At 39.2% G+C, this 18,066-nt stretch overlaps 1 protein-coding gene across 5 annotated transcripts in view; it reads left to right on the top strand.

The window, feature by feature from the left end:
• Nucleotides 1–18,066, top strand: part of LOC122817661 (calcium homeostasis endoplasmic reticulum protein-like) — a gene marked incomplete in the record, with an annotated part of 1,194,300 nt that overhangs the window by 904,351 nt on the left and 271,883 nt on the right. For all 5 annotated transcript variants that reach the window (XM_044090728.1, XM_044090727.1, XM_044090726.1 and 2 more), the window contains 1 exon segment: nucleotides 6,049–6,165. In XM_044090728.1, coding sequence (XP_043946663.1) covers nucleotides 6,049–6,165 — 117 coding nt within the window.

Below are 18,066 nucleotides of genomic sequence, written 5' to 3'. Positions count from 1 at the left end.
GCTCCAGCTCTTATTACTCAGTTACTTTAATTTAATCAGGCCAGGCAGGGCTTTTACAGCACAGATCAAGTTGTCAGTTTATTATTTTTCTGATGAGGTATTTTTAATTATAAATTTTGGATTTGTGTAACCTTTTAATTTTACTTTTTTGGAGTTGTATGTCTTTTTGACTGTTAGAGACTGACTGGAGAAGAAGGGAGAGAGATTTGACTAGAATCTGTTTCATTTGGATGGTCATACTTAAGCTTCCAACTCATTGGAAGATTTTTCTGCTGTGAATATTGACTTTCTGCGAGGTGAGCGTGTAACACTTTGATCACATAATTACCGTAAGGCAGGCTACCTAGATTGACTCCCAAGTCAACACTAACAATAATGGTGAATTTTGAAAAGGAAATCAAGTAGCGTCGTCTTCGGAGGGAGCGTAGAGTACTGCATTCCAAGCGACTGATTATATTACCTGCCTATGTAACTAAGACTGTGACAGACCCAAGACTATCCCTCAATTCCTTGTAAAGTGGCAGTATGCAACTACGCCCACTCCCTTCACACATAGTGAGAGTCTGCTTTGTTGGGAATGGATTATTTAAATATTGTCCCTAAATATTAAACAGAGGATTGTTTAAAGCTGCTAAATGACTATGAGCCCCAGAATGTTGCAAGTTCTGCTGCAAGAATTTATTTGGATACCAGCTTCCAAAGTGGACTACATCAGGAGTATTATTTTTCTAGTAAACCACCTGATAGTGTCACTATGAAATTAACCATATTTTCTGTTCCCGTGGTTAAAACACAAGTGTTATTTGTATGCTGAGGCACAGAGGAGCAAAGCCCTGACTGTGTGCCATTATCAACTAACATCTGTGGTACTGGAGGAACAGAAAGCGTGACTAATATTGACTTGGGGGTGGAGGCATTCTGGCCAGTTCCACCAGTAACTACTGGCATGCATTGTATGGACTGAAGACGTGCACTTTCTTCCAAACCATTTTCATTTGATGGCCTTCATGAGGTGTATGCAAGAACATGCATGCTCACAGTAGAAGGTGTAGTGGGCCTTCTTGTCTTAGTGTGCATGTCAGCTGTCAGGGGAGGGAACCTCCTGGCTGCCTGGACAACGGCAGCACCATGACCAGCTTTTTACCAGGTGATATGGAAGGCTGGAGTAATGGTACGTTTGTAGGCATAGGGGAGAGGAAAATATGTTAAAATGGTTGAATGTTTTACGCACATCCACTCGAAATGTAGGCATTAAATTAAAATGTTTGGAAGAGGAATGAGGTTTAAGGGGAAGACAGGAATCGACCAACTGTTGTAATGCTGGATTGATTATTGTACAAAGAATATATGTAATGTGTGATGTTTGTAAATGTGAACATGTTAATATATTTTTTTTATATATATAAATGTAAGTTTGCTTGTGTCACAAGTGACAATTTAGTAAAGACGTTTTTAAAGAAAAATGTAGGCACTAAATTAAACCCCTCCTGGAGAATTTGATAAAAGTCCACATGTGGAGGGCCCCTTCATTGCAGTCATGGGAAGAATCACTGGCTTGAGGATGATGTACTCTCCAGGGTTCTCTGCCTTTCTAGGCATATTCGTAGTGACCAGAGTACTTGTCCCTGGCTAAGGAAATCCAAAGCATAAGCATAGAACATACCCCACTCCCTTGCTGGTATAATGGAAAAAATGAGTAAAGCTCCATATAAAACTCTGTGTTGTCCATTGGAATGTGAATTTGGCTGTCTGATAGAACACAAGTTGTAAAAGTTCCAGTCTGTCAACATAAAACTGTAACTAGTGGAATCTCACAGGGGTTCTATCTTAGGACCTCTTCACTTTGACATCTGCTTTGTTGACAAAGCAGGTCAATACCTCATGAGTGTGGCTTTTCAAGTCTACTGATCTATTGGGTTTCCCATTGATGCAACACACATTTTGTGTTATGAAAATGGTGTCTAACTGCTAAAAATGTGTAGTGTGATGCCTTTTGGCAAGTAAGGTATTCCCACTGATAATTATAAACAATACTTCTGCAGACTGTGACACTGTTATGAAAGTGTGGCACCATATCTGTCAAATGCCATTCATTTGTACAGACACCCCTTAATCTTGGCTGAAGATTTTGCTTCATCCCACCTACAACTGGACATTATTTTAGGATTTTCTAAGTTAATAGCAGTAGAATTTACAATTGAGCATAATATGGGACAGTTTTCCTTTTTTTATCTTTAGAGCTGAAGACACAAGGTTGAGAGCAGTTCTCTGCATGTATGTGGAAAACCTCCTTTTATTTTACTACCACATACATGAATAACTGTCATTTGACCACCGTGTCTTCACCATAATCAGGAAATCTTCCTGTATTGCCCAAATGATACCAAGGAGTCTTCTTAATATGTTTATATTCCACTGTGCTCCTCAACTGTTAGACCTGTTACTGAATGCAGTTCCCTCTTTGCATGTTCCTAATTACCCATCTACAGTAAACTTTCAGTTAACAGGTACTCTCAAGCAACTAGAAGAAAAAAAAATTGAAGTAGTACAGTACAATTTTCATGTGTTGCACTTTGTTTTCCCCCCCTAGAGAAACATACCTTACGTTTTTAGAGTTTGAGTTTTAAAAAGGAAGAGGAATAAATTCCCTGTCTCCCCAACCTGAGAACACGTCAAACCAAACAAATAGTAGAGGGTACAGTATTAGTCAAACCTATTTTTAATAGCAACTCTTAAGCAACCAGAAACTACAGTTATCTGGCATCTACCAATCCCCATGGGTGCCAGTTAACTGAGAGTTTACTTTAAAAGGGCTACAGAGGTAAAATCCTAAGAATATCAAGGATCTTAAAACCCTCGGCTACCCTGATGGATTAGCTTTACTGTCCGTGTATTCTCAGGCCTAACAGCTGCTTTGATGTGACCTGTGTCTAGCTGCTTTTGCCGTGAATGAACAAACACGGTCCTTCCGTACATTAGAAGGACCAGAAGTATGTGGAACACACACATACAAAATAACATAATCTACAGCAGCAAATTAAGGAAACTTGCAGGAGAAGGGAGTTTCATAACCAAGCACATTCCCCACCTTTGAAACAAACTTCTCATACATATCAAGTATAACAATACTTTGGTCACCTTCAAGGCTGATTTAGATGAATGGGTTGGTAGCCCCAGATTCATTCAGGGCATTTCCTGTATCACTCTTTTAGTAAAAGGAGATGAAAATTGTAACTTAAAAATATTTACGGATTAGGCATCTTACTCTCCCAGTGACTGCTTGCTTAGGACCTTCCAGAGTGGTATCCAAACACCCCTTCCGCCAAATAACTACCCATTATACATTTCTTTTTACATTAGGGCTACTGATTTTTTTTTATTGGTTTGTTGGCAGTAAAACAGCAGTAATACTGTTGTCATTTGTTAGTGTTGGTGTATTGTATATTAGCAAGGATATAATACTTTCTGTAATGGTATACACACAAGCAAGTTATGCCTGCAAAGTACAGTGTACTAACGTCTTTGCCACCTGCACATGTATTTTTTGTGTATTTTGTTCAAATGTATGCTTTATTAATTTCACTTTTGTGTACATGGTGCAGAAACCAGTATTTAATGCAGTAATGAAAATAAAGGTATTCTGATAGGCTCCAGTAACTACGAAAATGCAGGAGAATAGCAAATGTCAAACATTGCTGTTCTCCTTCAGAGTTGTTTTTTGCAAGGGACAAAGCCCTCTGCACATTACAGTGGGGGGGGGGTGCCCCACATACCCCAGAACGTGTTTATACCAACTGCAAGATCTCTATATATCAGAAAAAAGGGAGGTTTCTAAGAAACAGGAGTCTTGGACTTGGTATATATCTTCTTCTTTTTCTTTTGGTTGCTCTCATTGGAGGTCGCCACAATGGATCATCTGTTTCATTCTTCCTGTCCTCTGCATCTTGCTCTGTCACATCAACCACCTGCATACCCTCTCTCACCACATCAATAAGCCTTATATTAGTCTTCCTCTTAACTAGCAGCTCCATCCTTAGCATTCTTCTCCCAGTATACCCAGCATCTCTCCTCAGCACATGTCCAAACCAATACAGTCTCACCTGTCTGGCTTTGTCGTCTCCAAACTGTTCAACCTGAGCTGACCCTCTAATATATACTCATTTCTAATCCCGTCCATCCTCGTCACACCCAATACAAATCTATATACAGGTCTGCATTTTCACTCATTCCGGCTCTGTTTTCTAGGACTCGCACTAACTAGTCTCAGGAATCTCAAACATTTACTATTCAGATATTCGTTGGTTTATGTGCAAATAACTCCTGAAGAAGGTATATGTGCATCAGTTCACTTATTTGATTACAAATGGATAAATAAATTAATGTATGTTTTCATGCTTGGTGATGGGACTTTTTGTGTTGCAGTTTTGAAGTAGTCTTTTTTTGGAACATATGTTTAATTATTCACTTAAGAACCCCCCCCCCCACCTCACATATGTGGTAGTGTTTCAGGGAGCATTGTATGTTTAACTCTTTGGCCATTATACTTGACGTGTAAATGAATGGCATCTACTATTTGTAGAGAAATGTTGTTCAGTGGTGATCTGTAAAGGAAGCATTGTATTAAATGTTTCTTAAAATATTTTCTTTCTTGTGGATACAGTATCTTACAGCATACTTCTTAGCTGAGCAGCATTCTTCCCATCTCCTACTCCTTATTTTGGTTCTAATGTCGTAGAAGCCTTTGTTTGAACAGTGCTCCCACTCATTCTTCCCTTTTATGTTGCTTTTAGACTTGCTATTTTTGCTTTCCTGACAGGGCACTGGGGAAGCAGAATTGCATGACTGAGGGTAGTCGTTAGTTTGTAGAACTTTTTTTTCAACTGTGCTAGTACCAAATGTTTTCAGTTCTGGGATGATCTATTATTTATTTTATATTTCTGTACCGGGAAAGTTCAACTGGACACCGGGTCCTTTTTCAGCGGAGGCCCAGGGAGAAAAGCTCCAATTAAAAATATAGCAGACAGAAAAACAGTACTGAAGAAGTACAACAGTTAGTATCAAGATAAGCAAAAATACAGAAAGCTTTAACCTAACGTGACTAATTGGCAGTCTCAGTAGAGTAGTTATATGATTGACATTCTTAAGTGTTTGCTAATATACAGGGATAGTTTACAACATACCAGTACAGCATAATGGTTCAAATCATATTTTTGTGGGAGTACACAGTTGAAGTTAATAAAAATGCAGTGTAAATGCAGGTGTATATTCCATATGTAGATTCAAGGAAAGAAATGACATGAATAGGTGCTCTTGTATCAGATTTGGATCAACCTGAACATACAGTAAATCCTCATTAGTATTACCACAACTGCACTATAAAACTGAAATAGGCGTTATCAAATGTGAGCAAGTATGGAAAAGTACAGAAGTTCACAGTTGCATTCCAAAATCCCAAACCATTTACCTTAATGTTTCTAATTTTACATTCTGTTCCAGCAAGTATGATGCAGTTGATTGTAAGGCAATATGCAGACAAAAATATGCATAAAATAGAAATTCAGAATGAAAAGATCGATTAAACAGTGGTGTTAGTTGTCAGCATAATATTATTTTTCTTTATTTTGTTAGACCATTTCACAAAACTCTATTTTAAGCTCTTATAGGTTGCCTGCCTGTGTAAAGAAAGTAGAATTTAGTGCCTGCACTTGTAATGTTGTCCATAACAGACACTGTTCTTCTGCTGTAAAGCTATCAGTTGTATTTATTTAGAAATTTTACATTGTGTCACCACTGCGTTCATTGGAGTTCTACCTTTTTTAAGAGACACCTAGACATATGTATGTATCCAGTGTGACTTGAAAGAAAAGTGGTTGAACAAGCAAAGGTCTGTGTGTATGTGGTAGAGTAGAAGGTGATAAACATACAGAATGTGTACAGTCAACATTTGAAATGTTGATGTGCATTTCTGTGAGGAAGAAGCATTAAATGCTGTATGTTTACTTCTAGTTTTGTACCTGAAAATTAATGCCGTTGCTTTCTGTATTTCAGAAGTCGGAGTAGATCTCGTTCTTCTCGAAGCCGGTCACGTTCTAGGTCACGTTCTCGTTCTCGATCATATTCCTCTGATAGAAGGCAACGATCAAAGTCCAGAAGTCCCACACCACCGTAAGTAATGAAGTAATGTTTGGTACTTAATGCTGTTTGACCCCATTTTTTTTTAATTACATCTTTTTATTTGTTTTAAAACAAGTTACATTTACCTTCTGAAGTGCTGTTTTGGGGATGTGAATACTTTAGTCCCTCCACTTCTACACCTACTGAATATTTTAGTTGGGTATCTTCTCTTCATCTTTAACAAGACATGTCTGCCAGAGCAGTTGTTTGTTTGTTTGGTTCTGCTGTCACTCAGTTTGGTAGGGTAAATCGTCTATATAGCCATGTTACAAGGGGCTCACAAGCATTATCTTGCAATACTTCAAAACGTAGGTATCTAAACTTCACAAGAATGAAACTGACCTTTTGCATGACAGGTCTGCTGAACATAAAACTTCCTACTCTGGCAAAGAAAATGGCTGCAAATTGCACCTTTTGGGGAACGGTAGTTAGGGTTATGCTTCCTTAATCCACTTTCCAGTGAAGAGGACTGTACCTCAAACTTATTCTCAAGGTTACACCAGATCCCCTGAGTAAGAGTAATCAGCTGGGATTTGTCTTCAAACTCCATGTTATTTCCCTAATCAGTTGGTTGGGTAATTAAAACACCATGTGATTTTCCTACAGGTAGCATGTCGGAGCACATGCAGTAACACAGATACTATGTTAACAGTCTGTACATCCATATTCTGTCATTTACCTCATTTGGGCTGTGATTATCTGGTCAAATTGGTTTTCGGGATAGTTATGCTTGATGGCTTCCCATTCTGTAGATTACACTGCTGAGTGCTGCAGTCAGCTTGGCTGAGCGGTGTACAAAAACTACTTTTCTGCTAACAGTAGTTCATGTAGCATTCCTAGTGCTAGAGGATTGGCTGGCAGGGAATGAGTTGTAGGGAGAGAGATCCAGTTCTCTCTTCCCAAAGGGAATGATGTTCTGCAGTAATGTTCTACCCAATGGAGGCTGAAAAAGCAGTAGTTGTTACTCACTCATTTAGCCATTTGCTGGTGGAGACACCTTAAACTGACAACATATGGGGTGCAAATACATGTATTAGCAGGCTGGTTGGAAATGTAAGTAAGATTGTACAAACCGCACTCCTATTTTTTGGGAAAGGTACACACTTCTTGACAAAATAACACTGCCAGAGATGATGATTGTAGTTTCATTGATGGTAGGTATGGCGAAGAGGCCCATATTAGTGGGAGACGAAGAAATAAAAGTCTGTTACTGGACTAGAAAACATGAATGCTGTGTGTATTACATGTAGCTTCTGCTGCCACTTGTCTTTAGAGTTTGTTAGGAGATTTTCTCTCTCCATTCCTCATATTAATTTGGTTAGATATTGCTCTGTGTCTCATCATCTAATCACAAAGTTTTGTCTGTGCCCTTTTGGTTTATTTCTTTCCTACAAAATGATCCTTACAGTTTATAAGTAAAGTAGAGCTTAAATATTTCTCACCATCTGTGACATTTCTGTGCTGTTCATATGTCTCAGCACACAGTATGTTGTGGTGGATGAAATCTTGGCAATACTTTCTTTAGGAATTTGCTTTAGTGGCTGTTATCATTAGTCATTACATTTTAAGCTTTTTAGCTTTGAAAAAGCCTTCATAGCAAGGTGTTTTACCAGTTTGTTCTTTCACTCCCAGTGGGATCGCTAAATCTATGGAGACTCTGCAGATTTGCTGTTCTTTTACTGCGTATTGCCACTCACAGCTCCTTTCTTTTCCTTCCACTGAGACCATAAGCCTTTTGTGTCTTACGGCATTTACAGCTCAGTTATTATACAATAAGAGAGAGCACGTGCAGCTTGAAATGTCTTAAAACCTAACGACACTGATCAAGAGTAGTTGAATGAGGAGCAGCCCCAAACAGCTGGCTTATTTCTAGGTTTACAGAAAATGTGAACGCTGTCTTACAGCTGAAGAAGAAAGGGCTCATCAAACTTATTTTAAAACATGGCAAAGAATACAAACCAGTATGTGTTGTTGGGAAAAGTTACCGACACCGTGCAGAGAATCATGTAAGTAATCAGTGATGGAGTGCTGCCATTATAAGTAAATGCAAAGATTATGTAATCTTATGTTTGGGAAACAAGAGTGCATTGTTTGAAAGAAAAGGCTGAAAAAAACTTTAGTATGTCTTCCTCCATCTAGTCATTTTGGGTAAGAATAAAATTTTTAAAAAATCAGTAATTGCACTTTAAGTTACTTTTAAAAACGTTTTAAGTATCTGACCGCAATGATCCTTCAGTAATAGTAAGACTGAATACTTATTTTATATAGTTTATGACTTGAGAATATAAGGAGCAGCTGAGGCATTTGTGACCTTCATACTGTTACTAACTTTATGCAAGGATGAATATCCATTCAGCTGAGAACATGCTATAAAGTCAGCCCGTCTCTTGTCCCTTATTTTAGAGCTGCTTATTGTTAAAGGTGTATTTAAGGTGCACTTTTAATATTGGATTTCTCTTCTGTTTTGTGCTTATCCTCATGCAGCTCTTTCTGGTCTGTTAACTACAGTACAAATTTTATTTCATATCCTTAGAATGAAACTGTTTCTTTTAAATGGGACTGACTTAGTTGTGTTAAATCATATGCTTTCTGTAGCCATATAGTATTGTCTTGTTATCTGTAAATTCGGGTTCCTATTAAATGATCAAAGATGCATTCCTTTGAATTCTTCTTGATCAAACCTGAAAGCACGAAAAGACAAAATAGCAAAACAGCATTGTGATGCCCATGCCCTGGCCCAGCAATCAAGGAGCCTCAGTCCTCAGCACCAACACAAATGAGGGGTGTCTCATATAGGAGGAAAGGATAACAAATACACACAGTAAAGTGCAATTTCCCTTAAGAGCACACAGAGATCACAGTCAGTCCAGGGCTGGTCGCTCCCTTGTTCTCCAGGTCCCCAATAAGACTTCCCACTGGCACAGCTATAGGGTCAAGATCTAAGCCTAGTAGGCAAGCTAAAACCTCCAGCACCCTCTCTGTCTAACCAGTGCTTCATATCCCTGCCCAAGTAGCTGACACACACACACACACACACACACACACACACACACACACACACACTTTGAGAAAAGTTTATGCAACCACACAGACACTCCTGGGGAAGGCTGGCACAGGTTCTCCAGCTGTGCCCCTTTTTCCTAGACTATACAGTAGTACCACCACCCACTAATATTTATCAGCTACTTAAAGGCCCTTAAAAGGGTGTCCAATTATTACTGTGCAATATTATTATACAATTGGTAGTATAGCCCAGGGCTGAAGCTGTTAGAGTGGCTTTGTACAATTTTACCAAAGGCATGCAAGTACTCTAAAGAGCTTAAATTATCTCTACAAAAACAGCCACAGTTGAAAGGGTTTTAAAAATATTTAATAACAAATAGTCAAAACGCAGGACAATACTTTTTACTACACAGTGCTAGTCAAGAGTTCAGAGATCACAGAGAAATACTTAAAATAATTCAGTAGCACAGTTCTGACATCACAGAAAAACACTTTGTAATATTTCCAGTTTTTAGCTATTTCCAAGAGAAAACACAAGTCTAAGGTAAACTTACATATAGAGCAAGACGTTGCTGATGAGTTGGGTAATCAATACAAAAATGCTTAATGCTCTCTGATTCTCTGTTTTTAAAATAACATTCCTGGTTCACATTACATCATTCTTCACACTTCCCTGGGTTCCCAGGCTAACAGAAACTACATTTACATTCTTCACCTCTGGGCAGAAACCAGAGCAATAAAGGACATTTATGCATGCAAATTCTGGCCATTAATTCTGGCCTTAAAACAGTAGGCAGGATGATTCACTCTAGACTGACTGGCTCCAAGTATTAACATCAAAGGGTCACAACATGCTTTACTTGGTCAGTAGAGTGTGCTGTTAAATTTTTTTCATTTCCACATGTAACACTATTTTTACCATTTAAGGCACAAGCCTGTGGTTTACATTAATATTTACAGATGACAAAATTATCTCCAAACTTCTATCTGGCTAGGCCGGCAGCCTTCACCTATCTTCACCCAGTCTTCACAGGCAAATAAGCAAATTCTTTCATTGGGAAAGAAATCGATTGGCCGCTTCAGTTACTTTGCCATTTTCATGACTGTAGTGCAGTGGCGGCTGGTGACTTCAAATCAAAGGGGGGCTGTGGGAGACAGCTGAACAGGTGTGGCCAATGAGAAGGGGTGTGGCCAACTAAAGGGGGGGAGCTATGGTGCAGTGGGATCAATGCTGGAAATGGATATGCTTACTAATTTACATGAAATAAATGCTCAAGTCACTATGGCACATGCTAAATACTCTACACAGCACACATTGTTACATAATGATGTATCTTATATCACTTAACAGTCATGTACATTTTGCTTTCCAACTTCCACCAGTATCCCTCATTGACAGTAGTGACAAGTACTGACTGATGTATCCAAAAATCAGCATTTTTTTTTTGGAGGGGGGGGGGGTCAAGCTTGAATGCTGTAAGGCAGAAATCTTACCAATAAGCCACCATACCCCCAGTGCAGAGAAAATAAGGGCAGTAAATAAGCCTTATTCTACTGTTTGGCTGTTAACTTAAACCACATACATAAATCAAGATGCAGTCAATATACACACTACTGAAACACATTGAGCATTTCTTTAGCTGAGTGCTTTTTTAAACACAACTGTTGTTTTATTGTAAAAAGCTGTTATTTAGACTACAGTTGCCAATAGCATATTATAGCGTTACAAATTTTACAGATTAATCACTGTTGTCAAGTTACCAGTAATACTGAATAACTCTGTATACCAGAAACGAAGGAGTTGCAAGTTGTTTTTGCAGTCCACGGTCTCCAAATCAAATGTGCCAGGAAAAAAAGCCTTTAAATGTATTTACTTGGCCTGCCAGTAAATGAATAGCTCACTTGATATAGTTTTTTTCCAGGAAGTCTTCATTATTTCCCCCCAACTCTGGTCGAATGAAACTTAGAGCACCCTCTGGTTAAAACATCTGTATCACAGAAAGTGGTATCATTCATCGTTAACCTACGATTAAAGCCCAACTTAAGTAAATATCCTTCTTACAACTTACCAATAAAAACTATGACCATGAGTAATATACTTTTGAAAACAGACTTTGGTAGAATCCTGAGTTATCCAAGTTTGGTGATATTATTAGCTTTGCTGTCATCAGTGTATACTGGAAATATATAAATTTGCAGGTACAATTCAACAAAAAACTTCAAAATCAGTAAAGTGGTAAGATATACAACACAAACTGGAGCTATTGTTTAACTTTCTAAAATCATCCATCACACAAAAAATGTAGATTAGTTATGTACAGAAATTTTTTTCTTCTCATCAAAATCTTCCAGCTCACTACTGATTTAAATCCAAATCTAAGAACTGCTGGTATGCCCTTATACTTTCTGAACTATTCTTCTCTAAACTATTCTTCTCAAATATAAAACTGGAAAACACATTATGGAGAAACATAAATTCTAATCACTTCAGACAAATAATAGAATTATTTCAATAAAAGACTTGACACAAAGCTATAGACATTTTCAACATATAAAAATATGATGCAGTAGCAATAACCAGAACTCTATCAAGAAATATGATATCAGAAAGTCCAAAATTATGATTACAATATAAATTGTCAGATCATAAAACATGGCGTCATAATTAAAAATCTAGAAACGATAAATAATTTAGACTTTGGCAATTTGACTACCAATGTGCGTTACAAAAGTACATACCATACCCCATCTAATTGTGAAAGGCATATCTCATTACTCTAGTGATACTATTTTATCACTTTATATCTCAGTGTTCCAAAACATTATTTAATACACTGCTGTGTTTCCTAAATTTTAAATAAGTTATATGAAACATCAAATGAAGGTAATGCTCATAGGATGTTCAGTTCACATTTGTTTGTTTGTGTCTTTCGGCTTTTCCCGGTTAGGGGCCGCCACCGCGGAACTCCAGTCCACTAATGATTGGCAGTTGATTTTTACGTACCGACTTGCCAGGCCTGACAATCAACCTTCAATGAAGGTATGCCCATTCACGCATGTCTCCACGCAGAAGACGCTCTAGCTGAGAATCAAACCGGACAGCGTCTTACTGTGAGGCGACAAAGCTACCGCAGCACCACCACCGCAGGTTCACATTGATGGAAAATATAAACTACTCAAAGGCTTCAGGAACATAATAAAACATTGAAAAACCAACACGCGCGCGCGCGCACACACACACTGCATAGTAACCACCTGCTGAGAGCCAAACTGCATAATCATGCAATGAGGAAACGTTCTTTACATCTCTTCCTATTACATATAATTATTTATTTCTTATCTCTGCAGACTTCATGCTTCAATTCCTTCATTTTTCTGAAAATTTACATTTATCTGTGCTATGCATTTTTCCAGAAGTTCTTACATCCTTCAACTCCACCTGTCCTTTTCTAACTCTTTTTAAGTTACTCTTAAATTAATGAATAAAAAAAATGTAAATATATATGCCAAATCTGTCTTTTTTTTCCTTAAATCTTAAACCATACATTTTTCCTTCTAATGCATTGCCTGCACACCAGTCATCTTTTTCATTTATTAATTTCTCAGCTCTTTCTTCAAGATTCTCAAACTTGAGGCTAGTGAACATTTTATTCTGAACAACAGTCTTCCAAGAACACATGCATGACATCCCACAACAGCACACATCCTTCAGATGCTTTTTTTCTGAGGTCTTTCACCACTCTCGTACAAAGATAGTTCTGAATCTGAACCACATAACTGTGAAACTCTGTGGCTGGCATTAATAGACTATAATGCTAGTGATTTACTACAAAAAACAAAGAATTTAAAGAAGATCTGGCAGTTGGTGTGGAGCATTAAGACTCTAGCTGAGGTGCAGGGTTTGATTCTCTGTGACTGAGCAAATTATTTATTTAGGCTGTTCTAACTAACTGGGCCAAGATTGCACACAAAAATGCACACACACAAGTCACCCACACACACACACACAAACCTTGGTAATGCTAAACCAGTGCTGCATACACTAACATAGGACCATCATTTCCTAATGCTGCAAATAAAGAAAAAGAAATTGCTCAGCATAATGCTATAATTTAAAATCTATCTCAAGACTGCCGGGATTTAAAATCTCATACCAGAAGTCTGCTCTGCATCTGTACATGCTCTAGTCTCAGACAAAAGTCTGACAAAATCAGACCTCCCGTAAAAAAGCAAAAAAATGGGCTTTTTAAACTAATGTAATGACTTAGCCTTTCTGACAACACAGAACCTCAGCCAGCTGTCTAGCTCACCTTGGACTGCATCTAGCCCTGACTGCATGACAAGTGCAGAACTGAAGAATTTGGCATCAGTGCCTCAAACAGCTGTAGAAGCAACAAATAACAGGAGATCAGTGACAGCAAGAGCGAAAAGTACTTGGTTACTAGCTAGTAATAGTTTGTGATAGAAGAACATGGAGCAATACTGACTGTGACTGAATGCAAAAGCACATGGAGACATGCTGATGCTTCCACATTCCACCTCATGCTTTTTTACTTCAAATTCTAACTGCAGCACTGATAAAGAAGTAAATAGCGTCAGTGACTGTACTCTGTTAGAAGTCAGTTACCTCAAAAAATACTGGCTGAGCAGCGACCCAAACAACTACGTAAAAAGTCGTGCACTGAAGTTAAATATCCTTTAATACGAAAAGCGGACAGGCACAGTAAATCACAATGCCACAACGGACTTTTAGTAGTCACTGATTTCCTGGAAAACTGTGCATCTAAATTGTCAGTGTCCAGATACTTTGAAGGAGCATTCAGAAAGTTGACAGCTACTGGATCTAGTACTTAACTTACAGTTTTGAAGGTAAGGTAATGGCTGTTGGTTTGTTATTCTTCATGCCCTTAGCATTCCTTCTAATTAGGTCATTTGAAATGGTTTGTTTTTTTAATCCTCTCCTTTTCTCTTCTACACAGAGTCTGGACATTCTACCCCTTTTCCTTCTCATTGGCTGTCGCTGCCTCTTCTTCCAGGCATTTATCACCAGTGTGAGGCAGAATTTGAACATGCAGCCATTTTGTGAGCATTTCATGTGTGCATCTCTGTATTGCAACTCGTAAAATTCCTTGAGGAATTTACACATGTTAGCGACATTTTGGTAAATTTGAGGTAAGCCTGACTAGGCTTAAAATGACGCTTAAGCCAATAACCTAGTAACTGCATATGAAATAGAAAAGCTTTTGGGCTTTTTATATTTGAGGTGTAGGTGCTCCAGTTTATTGATGGGTAGAGAGTTTCCCAAAAATAATGGCCTTATTGTTTAGAGGGAGTTCATAGATTACAGCTAGGACCTTCACATGACTATCAGGGGACATAGAGAGTGGCCTGTAACAGGCTATAAACTGATGGTTGGTTTTGTTTCATGTGATCTGGAGCTGAGTGAGCTCTGTTTGTGCTTCCCTGGGAATCTGTCTAGAGGTGATGTGGTCCCTAACAAATATGAAGACACCACTCTAGTTGCCATCGGCTAAGAAAACATGGCAGAAGTAAAACCTGTGTGTAGAGGGAGTGCTTTCTGAACATAATTACACAGACATGGATGCAGTCCAAATGCAAGAGAGCCTCGAGGGCAGGCATTTTGTTGTTGAGACTTCTGACATTGAGAGCTACCTTAATGTGATCCTGGTTTGAATTTGTTATATTAGTTAGATTGGAATTTTCTTCAGCTAGATTCTGCTTACTAAACGAGCTATAGGAACAGCAACGCCTTTGGCCAGTTTGCAGACATATTGGAATTAGAGGTGCAGACCATCCTTGGCAAAGCAAGTAGGACTGCTAAGCATCTTCACCTACGCTGACACATACTGGATCCTCCTGGAATGACACCAATTATTTAGTCAGTTATTGAAGCCAGTGACCTTTTCTTTGTACCTAGGCATCCTTCTTGGAGAAGGAAGCATTCTGCTCAAGCCCAGAGTCTTGCTTGCATTTGTGACATGTATACAGTCTTCCAATATATCCCTCTGAATATTTATTTAGTTTGCTTACTGGGTTATTACACTGATCACAATAGACCATTTACAGGCACAACACAGGTAAATAAATTCACAAAAAAGTAAAACAGAACAAATTTTAAAACAGAGTAATCAAGAATGGTCACTTAATCCCATAGACTGTTTATACAGTACGTAAATATTAACAGAGCTGAAAAACAAACTCTTTGACTCAATAGTTTTAAACAACTGCTTAAACAACATCTTAACCAGTCCTGCTCTGCATTTGCTCATGTTAAGGTTGAGACTTTGTGCTCGCCGTACCATATTAAGTTCATAGTTTCATAGGTGTTTACTAGGCTAATGACCACAAGGGGCTTTTCAAGTCTAACCATGCATACCAAATCTCTGACAAGATGTTCTTCGTGTTTCACTGTTGCATTCATCACATTTGGGTTATCTGCTTGCAGTAGCCTTCATTCGGTCTGATTATCAAAGTCTTGGGTCCTGCGTCGGTTGCTATCTCCTCTTCCATGACGTCAGGTAGTCAGGGGTATAAAGCATACAGCCGATGCCATTACATCAGTCTTTCTTGCCGTGCGGTGCCCGAAGCAGAAGCAGTTCACAAGTGCTGGTCGGCCGACTCCTGAAATTTTCATTTTCGAGTTTCAGAACCAAAGTCTTCAACTAAAGCTCAGTACCCTGTTGGGGAAACGTTTTCTTGCTCTAAACCGATGTCAGTAAAAGTCAGTAATTGTATTACTTGTGGAAAGCAAATACCTCTTAAAGATTTTCATTTGTACTATATTCCTTGCCTAGGCCCTGACCACGACGTTCCTCACTGTCGGTTTTGTGCCTTATTTAAGCAACTAACTATTCGTTGTCTGTATGTTTTCGCTTTTAAATATTTTGGTACTCTGTTCAATTATCCAGATATGTCTTCGGTAAGCCACCCGACTACTAATATTCCGAAAAAGCGCGAAGATAACGACAGAGATGGGCTGCTTAGGTACAAAGCTGCCGATGATGCTTCTCCTAAGCCAGCCGCCAGTTCGCCGGTAGTCAGTGAGGTGCTTTTGCAGCCCCTGATGCCCACCGCTTCAGATTCACAGGCGTCTGCTGAGACCCATTCAGAGTCTGGTATGCCGCAAAATGCTTCAGCTGTGGAACCTGCAGATGTCTCTACCTTGGATGGGTCCGCAGCCGCTGTGCAGGCACCAGCTTCTGAGGGTGTATTCAGGCCTACTGACTTGCATATTAAACCAACACCATCTTCTTCTTCAAGGCCTAAAACTCAAACCATGCCTAGAAAACCGACGCCCAGACCAAATGGTCAGGCCTCTATGTCTAAAAAAACAAATGATAAGAGTGGCTGAAGACCTTATGACTTTAATCAGGGGACGCCACCCTTCCCCCTCTAAGAGACCTAGGACTGAATTTGCTTATGATACTTCTGGCCAGGATTATGAAATTTGTTTCCTCTGATGACCAGGATTTACCCTTATTTACTTATGAGTTTTCTGATGCAGAGGACTCTATTCCCTCTGCTTTCCACCCAGAGGATTTCTCTTTGGGTGAAACCTTGCATACTCTTAGGGAGCAATTTTGTTGGGAAAGCCAGGATTACTCTGATTCTAAAAAGAGGCTTAACGATTTCTTACTCCTACCCCAGCACAGGCCTTTAGCTATCCCTCCTGTACTAGACATTGTTGATGCCTTTTCGGAATCTATCTTGGCCCCTAACTCTCTACTTCCTGCTCCCAGAAAGCCTGATAGATATTGCAGGATTCCTGACTCTCACAAGTTCCTTTTTAAAAATCCTACTGCGGATCCTGAGACCATTTCACAGGGACCCAAGGGCATTAAGGCTACTACTGCCAAAAATCCTACCTCCTCTGATAGAGACTCCAGGGTGCTGGATAGATGGGGTAAGAAGGCATACACTTCCGCAACTTTGGCCGTTAGGGCCTTAAATTGCCAGTTTCATATGTTAAAGTATCAGCAGCATATTATTGGATTGCTTAAACAGAAAATTATGTTGATTCCTGATTGTGCTGAAAACAAGGATATACAGGATTTAATGCATTCTGCTGAACAGGTTGGAAAACATACTTTGCAATGTGGTTTTGATTCACTAGAGGCATCTTGCAGGGCTGCTGTCACTGGGTCTGTACTTCGAAGGCATGCTTGGCTTAAGGAGCAATCCTTGCCAGATCATGTTAAAGCTACATTGCGGGATGCTCCCTTAAATCAGGACCACTTGTTTGGCAACAAAGCAGAAGTTGTTTTTAAAAATATGGAGGAAAAAGTTAAGTCTATGCAAACTGTTAAAGATTTCCTACAAGTACAGCCTCCAAGATTTAGTAGGCATTGGTCTTCTAAGAATTGGTCCTTTCCTGCCTCTTCCAGGCCTTCTCACTTCAAACCCAGAACCAGCAGAACACCTAGGCTTCAGTCCCGGGGTACGCACAGGACTAAGCAGTGGGGGGCTCCCACTTACAAATCAGGGAGTAGTAAGACTCCCCCCTATGGTAAACTGTCTCAGTGTCTTAATTTTAAAACTTCCAAGCACTTCTCAACTGACTGCTCCTCTAGGGGGAAAGATTGTTCTGCAGGCAAAAAACTGGAAACTCATCACCCAGGACAAATGGGTTTTAAATATAGATTCCCAAGGATACAGATTTCACTAACATACGTTACCAACCCCAAATGGTTGGCCAGATATACCCCCAAATTAGTGGGCAGAGGCTCAAAAGCAAGTGCTCTCTTTCTTAAGCATAAAGGCTATTCCGACTGTACCAGAAGAGGAAAAGGGACAAGGTTTCTACTCAAGACTTTTCCTGGTGCCCAGAAAAGAACTCATGGTGTCCTATCCTGGACCTTTCTACCTTAA

The sequence above is a fragment of the Protopterus annectens genome, chromosome 13.part0, assembly GCF_019279795.1.
Source record: "Protopterus annectens isolate FY-2018-M chromosome 13.part0, PAN1.0, whole genome shotgun sequence".
NCBI lineage: Eukaryota > Metazoa > Chordata > Ceratodontiformes > Protopteridae > Protopterus > Protopterus annectens.
Note: the sequence above shows the minus strand (reverse complement) of the source record. Positions and strands in the feature narration are given on the sequence as shown.